The 16,493-nt window shown below is 39.4% G+C and overlaps 1 protein-coding gene across 5 annotated transcripts in view; it reads left to right on the top strand.

The window, feature by feature from the left end:
- The first annotated feature begins 7,223 nt into the window (after positions 1 to 7,223).
- HBS1L (HBS1 like translational GTPase) overlaps positions 7,224 to 16,493 on the top strand; it is a 115,488-nt gene continuing 106,218 nt past the window's right edge. For 2 of the 5 annotated variants that reach the window (XM_037894826.2, XM_037894824.2), the window contains exons 1-2: positions 7,349 to 7,631; positions 14,012 to 14,077. In XM_037894826.2, coding sequence (XP_037750754.2) covers positions 7,448 to 7,631; positions 14,012 to 14,077 — 250 coding nt within the window. In that variant the 5' untranslated portion in view covers positions 7,349 to 7,447. Of the gene's footprint in view, positions 7,632 to 14,011; positions 14,078 to 16,003; positions 16,142 to 16,493 lie in introns of all 5 variants that reach the window. The other 3 variants (XM_007058053.4, XM_027820535.3, XM_037894825.2) reach the window with 3 other exon arrangements.

Below are 16,493 nucleotides of genomic sequence, written 5' to 3'. Positions count from 1 at the left end.
AATATGAAGGTTCCAAATCCAGCAAAGTACTTAAGTATCTACTTAAATATCTGCTTTATGTACTTTGCTGGAGCAGGACCTAACTGGGTAGTAGCTACTAAAATTTAAAAGTATGGGGCTATATTCAACCCTGATGAGACCTTGCACTGAAGTTACTTCAAGGATGAATTTGCCCAGTAGTTCTTATCTCTAATTGTCAACTAAATTATTATTAATGCATAAATCCATTCCTGCTACAGTCGACTCAATTATTAAACACTATACTAGAGAGTACTGTATTGTCCCCTGACTCTCTTACTACCAGCTTTAGTTTGATTGACTATATACAACATCTCAGACTTCAGTATCAGTATCTCCCAATCAAAAAACTGTGTTGGTTTAAAATCTTGATCTGGCAAGATTGTAAAAAGAGAGTAAACTTAATTCCTGAAAAATCAGAAAATACCGAGCAAAGAGGGACTTTATTGCTCTTAGAAACTAAGGCCCTATTCACTCTAGGAACAGAACAGTACTAGCCTCAATTGTGTTTAAGCATATTGTAGTTGTTGTTAGCAGGTCTCTAGAAACTAACAAATTTATCCAATGAAGTGAGCTGTAGCTCATGAAAGCTTATGCTCAAATAAATTTGTTAGTCTCTAAGGTGCCACAAGTCCTCCTTTTCTTTTTGCGGATAGAGACTAACACAGCTGCTACTCTGAAACAGGTCTCTAGAGTTGCATTTAAATGCTGTTAGCCATGAAGGAAAATATCTGCAGTAATGATCAGCACAGAATACACATGCAACTTGAATTTTGGTGGGAAATTGTTATTTTGTGTATGGTAAGGGAAGGGATGGATGTGTATCCTGTTTCTCTTCTATTGTGTACATATTTTGGGGAGAACAACTTGAATTCTGAAAAAATTTCAGCTTGCACCACAACTTATTATTTGTGCCTTTCTCAATGAATTATTCCTCTGTATACACACATGAGAAAAATGATGCCATTCATGTAAGAATCTAATTCAGCACATCTGCAATCTACAAAGAAATCAAATACAGCAAATTATAATGTTTAGATTAATGTTGCTTTGCACAGTGTTTATACAATTAATCTAGAGTCAGATATCCTTAATAACTAACACTAGTAGACTTTTAGGAAGGTGGCAATAATTTGGAAGTACAATGTGCAATTGCAGCAGATGAACCTATTAACTACTAGCACCAAAATAAAAAATATGCATTTGTAATGTCTAGTTCATTATTTGCTGTTATAAATTATGGGAATATGAAAATAGGAAAGATGAATAGATATCTATAATGTAGCGGAAGTACAGCTAGACAAGGCAGTTTTTGTAGCACCGAAAGAATGCATACATCTCTGTGTTATACAGACTCCAGAATGCATTAGGAAATTTTGACTAGAACTTTTTTTATTCATGTATCTCCTTTACACTTTGTGGCTAATGTTTTCCCATTATCAAGACCTTGCATATTTTCAGCACCCACCCAGCCACATGGTATTATTATTATTTTTTAAAGGTCTGAGTGACAAGTACATTGATATAAATGAATCATCATTGTGCAGGCATGAAATGTTATCAGATTGGTTTTCAAGTAGATTTATACATTTGAGAAAGTGCATCTGCCATAGAAGATTAGTCTCTGGAAGATAGGACATTTGTTCTAGTAATGGGTGATAGAATTTTACATTTTAGACATGTGAAGCAAATTAGATAGTACATTGACATCTTGGTGAGTAGTTCCTGGTTATCAGATCCAGTGACAAAAACTAAGCTGAAAGGATAGTATTGTGCAAGATTATTGGTGCAGGGCCAAGTTTCCATTCTCTACTGGTTCCACTGCTTTGTGTTCCAGAACTGCAAATTTGGGTCTAGTATCTGGTCTTAATATAAAATTAAGCTAGCTGAACATGAAGAAGGGAAGTAAATAAACCCTCAAAGTGCCTGTGATTCCATGATGAAATGGCAATGTCTGCTGCAGAATTTTTCCAGGGCTACAGTAAAAGAGGGAGCTAGGGGGAACATAGAAAAAGACACCACATTGAACTCAAGATTCTCCTGTAGCAACCTCAAAGACTTTAGTCGCAGACCAAAGTATAATGTTATCAGTTTGAATGTGGCCATATGCCTCATGGCAATTGTGATGCTCCATGTCACACTTAAAAACAAAATAATCAAATACATTATGTACATCATTACATTTTTCAGCCACAAATGCCCCACAATTCCATAGGCTTGATCCTGAGCTCACTTATGCAAAGAAGTGTAAGTGGGGAAAAACTTGCATGCAGCAACACACAATCACAATGATGGTTGTTCCAGGCCAACAACTTGTACTCATATAACAGGTTGTGTATATTCTAGGAACTGCTGATGGTTTTTCTTATGTTTTTCATACACAGAACAACCATATTTTTTACCTGACAACTTGTATTTAGAATAACAACACAACAAGAAAAATAACAAAGAACAAGAGTAAACTCCCCTCAAGACAGCATTGTATGGATTTCCTTGGTAACATGCTGGTTCTGCTCAATTTACCAACAGCAAATTCACAGAAATTGTAAAGCTGAGAACACAGAAAACAAAATCAAAAAAATTACCAGCTAAATACACCCCAGTTTAACAAGCTACTCTCCCAAAAAGCAACTATAATTGTACATCCCCCTGCCACGGGGATCTGTATGTCAGCAAATTTTTAATGCTAAGTGTTGCATCAAGAATTTTGGTAGTGAGATGTCTTTATGTGGCTAATATAATCAATGGCTGCATCCAGATGAGGTGGATTTTGTAAAAAGTAATGGAAATTTCTGATCTATCTTCTGTATTCCCTCGTTATTCTATACATTTATCATGTCCTCTCTTCTTCATTTCCTCTATAAGGTAAATCCCAATTTTTTCAATGTCTCTTCATATAAGAGATTTTCCATGCCCCTAATAATTCTTATCATCCATTTCTGAACCTCCTTTATTTCTGTGATATTCTTTTAGGGGTTACGAGAACTGAACACACTGTTCTATGAGAGAGAATACCATTGATTTACATAATAGCATTACAGTATTTCCATATAATTTTTTGTTCGATTTGTCATGCATCCTAGAATATTGTTTGCTTTTCAGCTGCTGAAGCATATTGAGCAGAGGGCTTCACTGAATGGCCCTGTGATGGGGTGTACCAGCCTTGCACTGGACAAGCAGGTGTTAACCCCATATTGTGGGCAGAGGAAGCCATACACCCCCACCACTGTTGGGCATGCTCCAACTGGACCCTCAGTATAAAAGGGAGCAGCCCAGCTCAGTTGGAGCTGGCTGCTGAGGAGGGAGGATGCACACTGCAGGCTCACTTCTAGGAACTGCTGGAGCCCTAGATCGCAGAGGCCAAGTGTGCTGAAACCCAGGCAGATACCCGACTACCTGCAGAAGCCCAAGAGGAGATGGAGTCATTGAGAGGTTCTCAAGCTGATGACCCCAGAGGCCTAGGAGATGTGGACAGCAACACTGGAAAGCAGCATAGGAAGTAACCCAGGGGAACTAGACATTGATCCGGTTGTGGAACTGGGACGAAGGCAGTGTGTTTCAGACAGATACCCGCTGACCTAGTGGTAAATCCATTTGCTGCTATCAAGGCCCTGGGTTGGGATCTGGTGGAGTAGGGAGGACCGGGGTTCCCCTAGCCCAGATGCCACCCAGCCCTGGTGGCGGCCCACTTCCCCCCTTGGCCACTAGGCCAAACAGCCCTGTTGAGGAGGGCAGCCATATTGACTCTGGCCACAAGGCCCCGCCACGGAGGGGTGCCTTATTGACTCTGGCCAAACTTCCCTGAAGTTAAGTGTAGTCATTTGGACTCAGCTGAGGGGCTATAATGCCCCTCCCTAAAGTGTGATGGGGGTAACGACCCTGCAACAGGCCTACAGTGATGTCCAGGTCCTTTTCCTGGGTTGCTACAGTTAATTTAGGACCTTGTAAGGTGTATAAATAGTTACAGTTATTCCATCCAAATATGCACTACTTCGCATTTGTCAACACTGAATTTCATTTACCATCTTGTTGCCCATTCATATTGTTTAATTAGGTCCCTCTGAAGTTCCTCATAATATTCTCTCGTCTGGACTAACCTAAATAATTTTGTCTTATATGAAACTTTTGTTACTCTGTAGCTCACCCCATTTTCCAGATCATGAATACAACAACACTGATCACAATTTGCAAACTTGTGATGCCCACTGTAAATCTAATACTGTGTTGCAAAATGATTTATTCCCACTCTTTTGTCTCCTAGCCAGTTTCTGAGCTAGATAGTGTCCTTTTAAAATAAAGATATACATGTATTAAATGATCTGAACTTCTGAACCCATTTATCAGTTAGATACATATTTATTGACATTGACACTATATTTTAAAACTTAACCCAAAAGTGACACATGACAGTGCAGTAAGCCATCTGGAATTAGTTTTCTCCAAACCATGCCCTGTTTAGTTGTGGTTTTAAAAGGAATGTTTAAGCACAATCTTTGTATTGAGTGCTTGATACTTAAAGCTTTTTAGACAGTTACAGGGTTGAGTAACCTGGGAATGAGTGGGGACTGTTTTTCCACTACAAGCAGGTAGGAGAAGGTAGCCTATACAATATTTCTCTGTTCAGAAAACTGAAGGCCTTGTTAGACATTTAAACACAGTCGAGAACTGAGTAATTACTACTGAGTAATCTTGTTGTGAACCTTTTGGGGACTGAGAATTATACAAGATGAGTAGAAAAGAGGTTCTTTTGAAAATTTGTTGTGAGATCCTCAGAAGACATTTTACTTGTCAAAAACAGTAAAAACGAAAACTACACTTTTTTAAAGAAAATAAACACTATCTAGGAGTTTTATCCCATAAGCGGCATAAATTAGTATGAAATCTTTAATTAAATGATAATTTACTTTTTTAAATGTACTAACACAGGAAGCTATCTGACAGATGATTACTGATGGATTATGGATACCTCTAGGTCAACAGTTCAGATCTGCAAATTGATAACTTCCAAAAATCATTACTATCTGCTGGCTGTTTGACGGCCTCTGAAAAATACATTGGTGATCTCAATTCAGTTCCCAGTACACAGGTCCTTACATAAGAAATATCACTTCAAGGCAGTCTCAGTGAAGGGTCTAGGGTCTGAATGATCATAGAGAATGAACCTGTTCACCTCAAGAGGAGCTAGCTCCAGGTTAAAGATGTTGGAGGCAGATTGGTAGGATACTGTGTCAGTGCTTGAATTGCTGCTATCCTATTGCACATGATCTATGGCTAGACAGAAGTTTTAATTTATGTCCTTTGCTAATAGTCTTGTACCTTTGGCCTGGTCTACGCTAAAAAGTTAGGTCAATCCAGCTACGTCGCTCACTGATGTGACAAATCTACACTCCTGAACAATGTAGTTAAGCTGATCTAACCCCCAGTGTAGACAGTGCTAGGTTGATGAAAGAATTCTTCCATTGACTTAGCTACCGCATCTCAGGGAGATCCCCTCCTGTAGGTGTAGGTAGTGTCTACACTGAAGCACTACAGTGGTGCAGCTGCAGCACCGCGGCTGAACCACTGTAGCATTTAAATGGGGGTAAACCCTTTCATGAGCATTACATTCACTTTAAAAGAATGCCACTAACTGAGCTTTAAATATAGCTTTAAAAATATGACACTGTCACATGGTCCTTGAACAGTTCATTAGCTGGTCATCATCTCCAAATATTTATATCGGGCTCAGAGTGAACAGTACCTAGGGAAGGCCTATGGCACATTTATTATTATTATTTGCATTACAGTGGTGTCCTCATCATGGACTAGGACCCCATTGTGCTGGGTGCTTTCCGAAGAGAACAAAGATGGGGCCATCCTGAGCTCTATTGCAATACAAAAATAATAATACTTCTGCATGCTATTGTCCTTGGAATGCACTGTTTTTAGGTCTTCTTTTCAAACTACCTGCTAAGTGATAATTACACATTAAACTAAGACATATTATAAGTTACAGGTTCCTTTTAAAGGTTACATCTGCTTTACCATTAAAATTATTGCTTCAGGGAAGCTTCGTATTATTGGCATATATGGATTATACTACGTAGATTCTCCTGCATTGCAGAGTAGTTATGTTTATATTTTCTAGTGCCATTATTTAAGTTATTCACTTTAATTAAAACTTCCTAAGTCTTGAAAACAGTGTTAGATTTGGTTATCAAATAAAGGATATGTGGTTTTTGTCCCAAAAATTAGGGGTAATAAAAAAAGTGATAAATAAGCCAGTAAAACTGGTACCAAAATTCAAGGAAGTGTGATAAAATGATAAATTGATAAGAGACTGATGAGATTTGTGTTAAAAATATGAACAAGTTTAACAGAAGTGTTATATGAAATAGAAAAGACGCTGTTACTTTAGTGTGTTTAATATTTATCACAGATTTTAACATTTGAAAAGACCTAGTCATCGAGAGCAGTGTTTCTCAACTGTTTTGATACCAAGGACTGGCTTACTGCGTTCCTGAACTGTGTCAGGGAGATCTCGGGGACTGGCGCTGGTCCACGCACCAGTTGTTGAGAAACACTGGTTTAGAGCATTTTGAGATGCATCAGTAAATGTCCAGACTGAAGTCATATGTTCTCCATACCATTCATGATTTTACAGATCCTATCATATCCCCCTTTAGTTGTCTCTTTTCCAAGCTGAGCAGTCCCAGTCCCACACCCAAACTCTCTTCCAGAGCCTGCACCCCAAACCCTGTCCCACACCCAAATTCCCTCCCAGACCGTTAGGCAGGTGTGGTCAGAGGGAGGGGGGCAGGACTTGGACCTGTTCTGGGCACCACCAAAAATTATACAAACCAATTATAATTATACAAATTATATTTGCTGCTCCAGGCCTGTTGAGCTGGGTGTCAGAGCAATTTTGACAGGGCAGTGGCACAGCTTGGGGAGTTCGGGGGAGGGGGGGTGTACAGGGGGAAGAAGGGCAGGGTGCAGTGTGTGTGGAAGGGGCAGTGTGGCTGATACATGGGATCGGGGATGGCCTGCTCTGTGTGTGGGGGGTAGGGCAAGGACGGGCTAGGTGGGGTACAGCGCAGTCAGGGCCGTGGATGGAGTCACTGGCGTGGGGGGAGGTGCGCAGGGACCGCGAGGGGTTCTGAGGGGGCGCGGGTGAGAGGCGCTCTGGGGCGGTTATTCGCAGCGCAGATACCGTGGGGGGGGTGCGCGTGGGGGGGTGACGTAATTCGGGTTTGGCAGGGTGTGCACGTGTCGGGGACGGCGGGGCACAGACTGGGCGGTGCTGCCAGGCGGGCCGCGTTGGCCGCAGGGCGGGGTCAGGCTGCACGAGCCGGAGGGAAGTGGGAGGGGGAGCTGACGCGGCTCTGGGCAAGGGAAAACTCGCACTCAGAGCAGCTCCTCCGGCGGGGCAGTTGGCGAGGGAGTGCGCATGCGCATACAGAACGTCCGGGAGGGGGGCTGTTCCGCGCGTGCGCACAGCGATTCGCGGAGGGCAGGCGGAGACCAAGATGGCGGCCTAAGGCTGCGGCCGCCAACGCCACCGAGTGTGAGCGACGTCGCTGCCGCCGCCATGGCCCGGCACAGGAACGTCCGAGGCTATAACTACGACGAAGGTAGTGAGAAGCCTCCGCCTTTCACATCCCCGGTCCCTACCAGTAACCCCCCCCGCTCACGTCGGTCCTGGCGGCAGGAAGCACCAGCGGCATTAACACGTCTCCCAGGCGGCCTCGCAGGGAGGGAAGGGGGGTGTTGTGTGTACGCCAGGCCATGGACGGGGCTAGGCCCCGGGAACAGGAGTGGAGTGTATGGGGAGGTGCTAGGCCCCGGGGGAGTGGGAGGGGGCTATTTTTCCTCTAACTTCCAGGGATTGTTTAGGGAGCGCATTTGACAGCAGTGTGAGTGTGCTCAGTCTAATTCTCTCCCTTGTGGAAACCAGTTCACCCGTTTCCATCGCTGTGTGGGACTTTCACAGCATGGCACGGGAGAGAGAAATATTTAAAAAGTAGAAACGCATTTTAAAAGCACAGAAATTGGCAGGGGAGGACAGGGCGGGTGTAGTACCTCACAACTTTCAGCTCTGTTTGAAACGGGCTACGTTTCAAGTGGATAGTGTTACCTTAAAACTTACGACAAGCTTATTTTCACCTAACCTGGCTGTGCACTGAGGGGTCAGTGTGTCTCCCGGAACAATTTATGCCATCACAACCACTTGAAACATCAAGGTGGTGTTAGTTGCCTTCCTCTGTGTTTTAAGTTTGGTTGATGTCCCTAATCTCTTGGGGAGGACATGCAGGTCCCTGAGAGGGAATTTGCAGGGCATGTAATAAAGCATTTCGTTTCCAGACAACTTGTCTTAAGATGGGAGTATTTAAGGCTCCGTGTATTTTAAATTTGCCTTCATATAACTATATTCTTACGAACATCTTCGTTAGTGCAGCTTTCTTTGGTATACTATCCCATTTACCTACACTGCAATTTATATTAGGTGCTCATATACTCGTGTAACTATATCAGTGATTTTAAATAATGATTTTGCACTTGTCTTTAACCAGGTTCTGTAGCTCCCTGCTGCAGTTCAGGTCTAATTTGTATCTGTTCACCCTCAAACTATATTATGAAAATAAGAGTTTCAGGTCATGCAGTCACTAAAATCTTTTTCCTTATTTTTCAGTAGAGCAGCTATAGTGATTCAGCCTCCTCAGTGTAGTTGTGTTTCACTGGTGTAAAATGAGGTTTGCACTAGTGGCGTTTATAGCTTGTTGGAGTAAGCTACACCAATGGAAGTGACACTACATCAGTCCAACGCATCTACATTAGGAGTGCAAATTAACCTAATATAGACAGACCTTAAGACTTGCTTGGAGATTTCTCTGCTTGATTGTTTCACCCCTTGGAGATTAACTCAGTTTCACCTAGTCTGTGATGGGGCTAAACCAGTGGTTCTGAAACTTTTGTATTGGTGACCCCTTTCACATAGCAAACCTCTGAGTGCAACCTCCCCCACTTATAAATTAAAAACACTTTTCAATATATTTAACACCATTATAAATGCTGGAGGCAAAGCAGGGTTTGGGGTGGAGGCTGACAGCTTGCAATCCCCCCGTATAATAACCTCGCAACTCCCTGAGGGGTCCTGACCCCCAGTTTGAGAACCCTTGGGCTAAATTCTACAAATGTCCCTACTTTTAAGTGGTTTTCAGTTTTCCTATTAAACACTTTGGTCCCAATCCTGGAAACACACATGGATATCTTTACACATGAGTAATCCTTTTCATTAAGACTACACTACTCGCACATCTAAAGTTACTTGCATAAGTGTTTGCTGGATTGCAGTCTTTAATTGCTATATGTGTATAATGAACATCTTATTATGTACATCAGAAACTTGGTCTACAAATTCTGTTGTATCCAAATTTGTTAGTTTTGGGTGTGTGTTTGTATGTATACGTGCGTTCACATACGTACATATATACACACCCAGAGACTCATATTATGGGGACATGCTACCTGTAGCATAGTTAGGGTTTTGCTGTGACTTTACTTTTTGCGTAGATGATGCAATTTTGTATTTTTGTGTAGGTAAATTTAAAAAAAATCACTTCTATTGCCGGACTGGCCATATTAAATCTTTTGCATTCCAGTACTGAAGATTGTTCATCATGGAAATTAGGGACAGGAAAGACCATTTATACATCGAATATGTATATTTACTGTATTTCTGTCTTAAAATTTGCTGCTGGTTCAGTTCCACCGGGAGTAGTCATGGTTGAGTCCTAATACATATCTGAATGACTCCATGGCTAAATCACAGGAAGGTGTTGGCCCTTTCTCTCCACTAGCTTGCCTATCATTGCTGCCTCTGCTGAAGCTGCATTGAATGTGGAAAAATTGGAAAATTTTAGGGGAAAACAAAAGAAGAAAATCCATCTCCTTCCCAGTGCAAAATCAAACTACTCTTGTGCTCACTTGATGCAGTATGAGTTCTTGGGGGCAGGGGTTTCTTTTTAATAATTCTGATGTTCTTCCTTTACCTTTTTCAAAAATTAGAAATCATAAATACAAAAGGAGAGGGAGCTATTTTCAAATGGGTAAAAATGAATATAGTAGTAATTGCTCCACTTATTTATGAATAAATCTCGTAATGTCCAAAGAGAAGAGCAATATTATTTTTTGTTGTAATGCAATTGTGGTTTAAATCATGTATTTATGTAAATTTAAATATACCTGTTGCTGGTTTGGGGATGGGAACACAAGAATTGCCATAAGAGATCAAACCAGTGGTCCATCTGTCTAGTTGGAGTCCGGTGCCACCTTGAAGACTAACAAATTTATTTGGGCATAAGCTCTCGTGGGTAAAAAACCTGCTCCTTCAGATGCATGGAGTGAAAATTACAGATACAGGCATAAATATACTAGCACATGAAGAGAAGGGAGTTACCTTACAAATGGAGAACCAGTGTTGACTAGGCCAGTTCAGTCATGGTAGATGTGATCCACTCCCAATAACTGATGAGGCGGTATCAATACCAAGAGAGGGAAAATTGCCTGTATCTGTAATTTTCATTTTCCTTCTCTTGGTATGGACACCTCCCCATCAGTTGTTGGGAGTGGACCACATCCACTGTGACTGAATTGGCCTAGTCAACACTCGTTCTCCGCTTGTAAGGTAACTCCCTTCTCTTCATATGCCAGTATATTTATGCCTGTATCTAGTCTTTTTTTCCCTATCAAGTTACTGTTAATTTAGGACCCAGTAAGGAGTGTGAGTGATTCAAATTATTATTTCCAATGTGTGTTACCTTGCATTTGTCAACACTGGAATTGCACTTACCAGTGTGTATCTGTTCATTTTGTCTGAATTTCATCATGATTTGCTCTCCTCGTGGCTAATTCAGTAATTTTGTTTCATCTGCGAAATTTCCCACATCACTGCTCAGCCCCCTTTCCAGATTAATAGGAAATATATTAATAAACACCAGTCCTAGTGTGGAACCATGGGACACTTCACTGTTAGTTTTTGACCATGTTGAAAAATGATCTCCCTCCGCCTCCATTAACCAGTTTCCAATCCGTGGCGGTACTTTACTTTTCACCCTATGGCTGCTGTTTAGTTTCCTTAGCAGCTGCTTGTGAGGAACTTTGTCAAATGGTTAATGAAAGTCCAAATAATTATGACAGCCTGTTCTCCATTATTCACTGGCTTATTGACATATCCAAAGAATTCTAATAGAGGTATGATTATTCTTTACAGAAGCTGATTTGTCCATGTCACATCAAGTAGTCAGAGCAATAAGCCTTTAATTCCCCAGATCGATCTGACTGCCTTTTGTAGGGAAGGATACAACATTTGCTTTGGTGTAGAAGCTGTTATTAAGGAGTGTGCATAGTTTTGTTAGCATGCTAGCTACTTCATTCTTCATGACTTTTTAAAACAAATTATATATATTTTAAACTGTTGAGTGTGTACTAGCATCTTTTAAACAATATTTTAGGATATATTTTGTTCTTTGTAATTATGTTCACTATGTATTTGTAAATACTAAGCGTTGAAAATAAGTTTCTTTTCCATATTATTGGTATCATTTGCTTCCTTTTAATGAGCTTTGAGAGCCATATCCTGATCTGAATAAACATAGACATATTTATTAGAAATAATTAATATTATCTTTACATAGCTTTACATGTCCATAAAGCTGCTCTGTTAATCTTCTCAGTACTCTTATAGTATTTTCCTATTTTATAGATGGAGAAGTGAGGCAAGGGATGGAACAGTCGTTGAAAGAGCCAGGACATTGTGGCTCTCAATCTTATGCTCATTCCTTCAAAATAGATCATGCTTCTTCCCAAGGAGGCCAAAGAGTTTATTCAACTGAGGATATGGTTATTACTTAATTACATTGTAATTCATATTTAAAAGGAAATAGAAGGAAAATCTACAAAAAACATGAGCAATTACATTGCTAGAAGGACACTTACTCGGTGCTAAATTTTTTCCATTCCTTCTCTAAAAGTCAGCAAAGTTCTTATTCTTGGAATAACTGTAATATAAGGGGACGATAAATTTAAAAAAATGCAGAACTGATAGTGATTTTTTTTTTAAATGAGAGTGGGAGAAGAAGAGAGACACAGAAATATGGGGGAGAAGTTGTAGAACAGACCACAGTGTAAAGGGAAAAAAGAGAGAAAATATGTAAATGGATGGAGAGAGTAAAAAGGATATGAGGGAACATCACACTTAACATATCAGAAAGAGAACAATCTACAAGAGAAAAGAAAAAGTGTAGTGAAGGTAGGAAAGAGAAACAAAGTATAACATTAATACAGGAAAGAGAGTAAACTACAATTGTTAAAGTTTCCCAAAATAGGAAGTTGATAGTGCCATAGTTATTTTTTTGTTTTTGTTTTAATGTTTTAATATGCAAGGTTGTGAATAGCTGAGGGATGGCAACACTGGTGTTCTTCACCTTGCTAGAAAATATCGGGGAAATCTTTCAAACCCTGCAGATTAGACCAATCAATTTGTTGAGTGCAGAGAAATTCCTGGTTGGGAAAATGTATGTTATGTTTCAATAATGGTACAGGATCCTTGTTTTTTGGCTGAAATAATTGCATTTAGTATAATTTTCTGTTATAGACTCATAGACATGAAGGTCAGAAGGGACCATTATGATCATCGAGTCTGACTTCCTGCACAATGCAGGCCACAGAATCTCACCCACCCTCTCCTGCAACAAACCTCTCACCTATGTCTGAGCTATTGAAGTCCTCAGAGCATGGTTTAAAGACTTCAAGGTGCAGAGAATCCTCCAGCAAGTGACCCGTGCCCCATGCTACAGAGGAAGGAGAAAAACCCCCCAAGGGCTTCTTCCAGTCTGCCCTGGAGGAAAATTCCTTCCCGACTCCAAGTATGGCGATCAGCTAAACCCTGAGCTTGTGGGCAAGATTCACCAGCCAGATACCCAGGAAAGAATTCTCTGTAGTAACTCAGATCCCACCCCATCTAACATCCCATCGCAGGCCATTGGGCCTATTTACCATGAATAAAGATCAATTAATTGGCAAAATCATGTTGCCCATCATACCATCTCCTCCATAAACTTATTGAGTTTAATCTTGAAGCCAGATAGGTCTTTTGCCCCCACTGCTTCCCTTGGAAGGCTATTCCAGAACCCCTTCACTCCTCTGATGGTTAGAAATCTTCGTTTAATTTCAAGTCTAAACTTCCCGATGGCCAGTTTGTATCCATTTGTTCTTGTGTCCACACTGGTACCGAGCTTAAATAATTCCTCTCCCTCTGGTATGTATCCCTCTGATATGTTTATAGAGAGCAATCATATCTCCCCTCAACCTTCTTTTGGTTAGGCTAAACAAGCCAAGCTCCTTGAGTTTCCTTTCATAAGATAAGTTTTCCATTCCTCGGATCATCCTAGTAGCCCTTCTCTGTTATGTACTATGTTATATAATATAGTACAGTAATAGAAGTACAGTTGTAGTTACATTTTCTGTTGTGTAAGTGTGTTCTATTGTAGTATCTTATACTAAACCATCCTGCGTGTGTGAATGCTCAGTGCACGTGAAAGTACTTTAGGTATGTGGTTTTATAAATTTATCCTTGAAGTTAAATATTCTAGTAGGAAATATGCTGATTATTTTATTTCATATATATTCCTATACAGACAGTCCCATGATTTGCTTAGGTTCCATGTTAGAGGGGTGCAGAAAAGAATTAGAAGGTTCTTGAATTTTTTTCACTGTCCTATACATAGCCTATTGAATATTAACAATACATGTATTACTGTTCTTACTTATAGCTGATTAAAAGACACTTTTTACTGATGAACCTTAGAAATACTGAAGTGGAATAATTATTATAATGTAATTGGGGAGAGGGTTTTTAAAAATATTTAAGAAATTGCTTTTAAACACTCCGTACTTGTTAAATATTTAAAAATAAATTATATGCAGATTAATTCTTACTGTTTCTGCCTCTTAGATTTTGAAGATGATGATCTTTATGGCCAATCAGTAGAGGATGATTGTTGTATTTCCCCTTCAACAGGTTAGTTCAAATGTTTGTCTATGCAAGTCTCATTTGGAGAAATTTGAACAAATATAGATGATAAAAAATTGTACAGAATATTGGGACTTTCTGATGGGTAAAAGAACTGAGAAGTCAACGAAGGCAAGGCTGGCTGAGTAGTGCTATATTTGGAATGTGATTGGAGCAGCAGTTGCAAAAACATACATTTATTTCCAGAACAAAGCTACGTGGGCCAGATTTTTAAAAGTATTTAGGTGCAATACTGCTATTGAAATCAGTTGGAATTAGGGTCCTAGGCACTTCTGAAAATCCCACTAGAGACATATCTTCTTGTTTAGGCAACTAAATACCTTTACAAATATAGTCATTTGTCAGTCTGGTTACTCTTTATTCCATAGTAAGCAGTTGCAGATATAGGTATGTATTTACAATATTTTTGTCATGTTCCCCTATTTAAAATTAAATTGCTTCGTGTTCATTTTTAAACTTTGCTGGTGGGTTTTTTTTGTCCTTTTTGTAAGGAGTGAGGAGGTCCTCTCACCTTGTAAACAAACAAACAAATGAAAATACACTCTAGATGTATTCTGTTTTTAAACAAGTGGGTTGCATAGCTGTGCTGAGGCTTGTGTGCACCTGATTCCCTACAAAATCTTTCAACAGTAAGCTTTTATTTAAAAAGTGCCTAATGCTGGTTACATCTAGAAAGATAGCTTTGCAAGATAGCAGCAACTAAGATGATTGAATATAAACTATTGGGTGATGTGCATTTAAGAAACATTTGCTAAGACTATAACTTCTTAAAAGATGAGATTATCAAATTTGTATTTGTTCACAATAAAAGTTGGCGTTTTGCGAATATTACATTATGGTGTATGGGACCACTTGGTCAAATAATGAATAGCTGTTTTCTTTGACCATGTCTGTATGGTGTGTGTTTTTGCTACTCGTGATCATTTGTAGAAATTATTATTATTTATTATTACAGCAATGTTTGAGGAGTCACTGAACTCTCGTTTTTGCATGAAAGCTAGAATATTTGTGTGTGGACAAGGCTTGCTTTTCTCATTTAAAAAGCTTTAGCCATCCAGTGACAAAGTAGAAACAAAACCAAATGTCTCAAGAATCTGCTCACACACCATAAATAAAATATAGCAGATAGTTGTAGTGAATGTTCACAGACGACTCCTAGTCTGAAATTTCTTTACATAAACTTTGAAAATTATGAATAATGACTAGGGCCAGGATTCAGCAAAACATTTAAGCATATGATTTAGGTGCTTCGCTTATTAGGGGTGGGATTTATGCATGTGTTTAAATTTTAAACATATGCTAAAGTACTTTGAATCATGGCCTGTTTTTGTAAAAATTAAAGCTCAAGAACAGAAAAATGGGCTGAATTAATTGAATAAGCTTTGTTATGAATAGATAGAAACTAGTAAATGCTACTTTAACCCTACACCACACTGGACTTTAAAACAAACTAATTATGGCTAATGTGCTTTTTTTAAAGCTGAAACAGTGCAAAGGTTTTTGAGATTTGGGGTCATAAAGTTATAAGTTGAGTCCTAAGTAAAAATACTTGAGAACTCTTGGTCTAGAATTTTTTTTTGCCTTTGAAAGTCTTCATAAACTTGATTTTTTTGTTACAGAATACTGAACTTGGTAGAATTGTGAGTTATATTAAAAGGTACATGGATATTGACTTCTGCATAAGGTCTCTCCTCTTTTGGTGGAAGGCGGCCATCCGCAGTATTTAAGTATGGACTTTCCTTTGCCCAGTGCAGTCCTCGAGGCTAATAATTACAAAATGAGATTCTTTTTTCCAGATTAATGAATGCAGGCTACCATCAGTATGTATTTTCTTTAGCTAGCTTTTGTATTCAAACAATGGGATACTTGTTTGAAGGGAAACTATTTTTAATGTTCTGCTCCTGGTTGTTGTAGCTGCTCAGTTTATTTACTCAAGACGTGACAAACCCTCAGCATTTGCTGAGCGATTAGAAGAAGAGTATGGCTATGAAGATGTGCAAGAACCTGCCAAGATTAGTACATCCAATCATCAGCTAACTGGAGTCGATCAAGGTAATTGTTAAGAACAGTTAATCAGTTCAGTCATGTTTTCATTCTTCTGTGATTTGCTTTGCTGAAATCCTCTTATATTGAATTATCTTTTATTGCTAACCGACTTTTATTACTAACTGACTTTATCAAGCTGCTCACCATTTTGGAGCCAAATAGTAGAACACCCATGAATTCTAAGGAATGGTCATATCTAATAATACATTTAAAAATAATCTCTAGAAGGCTTCAATTTCTAGCTTTTGAATCTTATGTCTTTCTCCGCTAGATTAAAGAGTCCTTTAGTGTACCCAGTATTTTGTCCTTGTGAAGGTACTTATATATTGTAATCAAGTCACCGCTACTTCTTTTTTGT

Source organism: Chelonia mydas, chromosome 3, assembly GCF_015237465.2.
Source record: "Chelonia mydas isolate rCheMyd1 chromosome 3, rCheMyd1.pri.v2, whole genome shotgun sequence".
In the NCBI taxonomy this organism is placed as follows: Eukaryota; Metazoa; Chordata; order Testudines; family Cheloniidae; genus Chelonia; species Chelonia mydas.
Note: the sequence above shows the minus strand (reverse complement) of the source record. Positions and strands in the feature narration are given on the sequence as shown.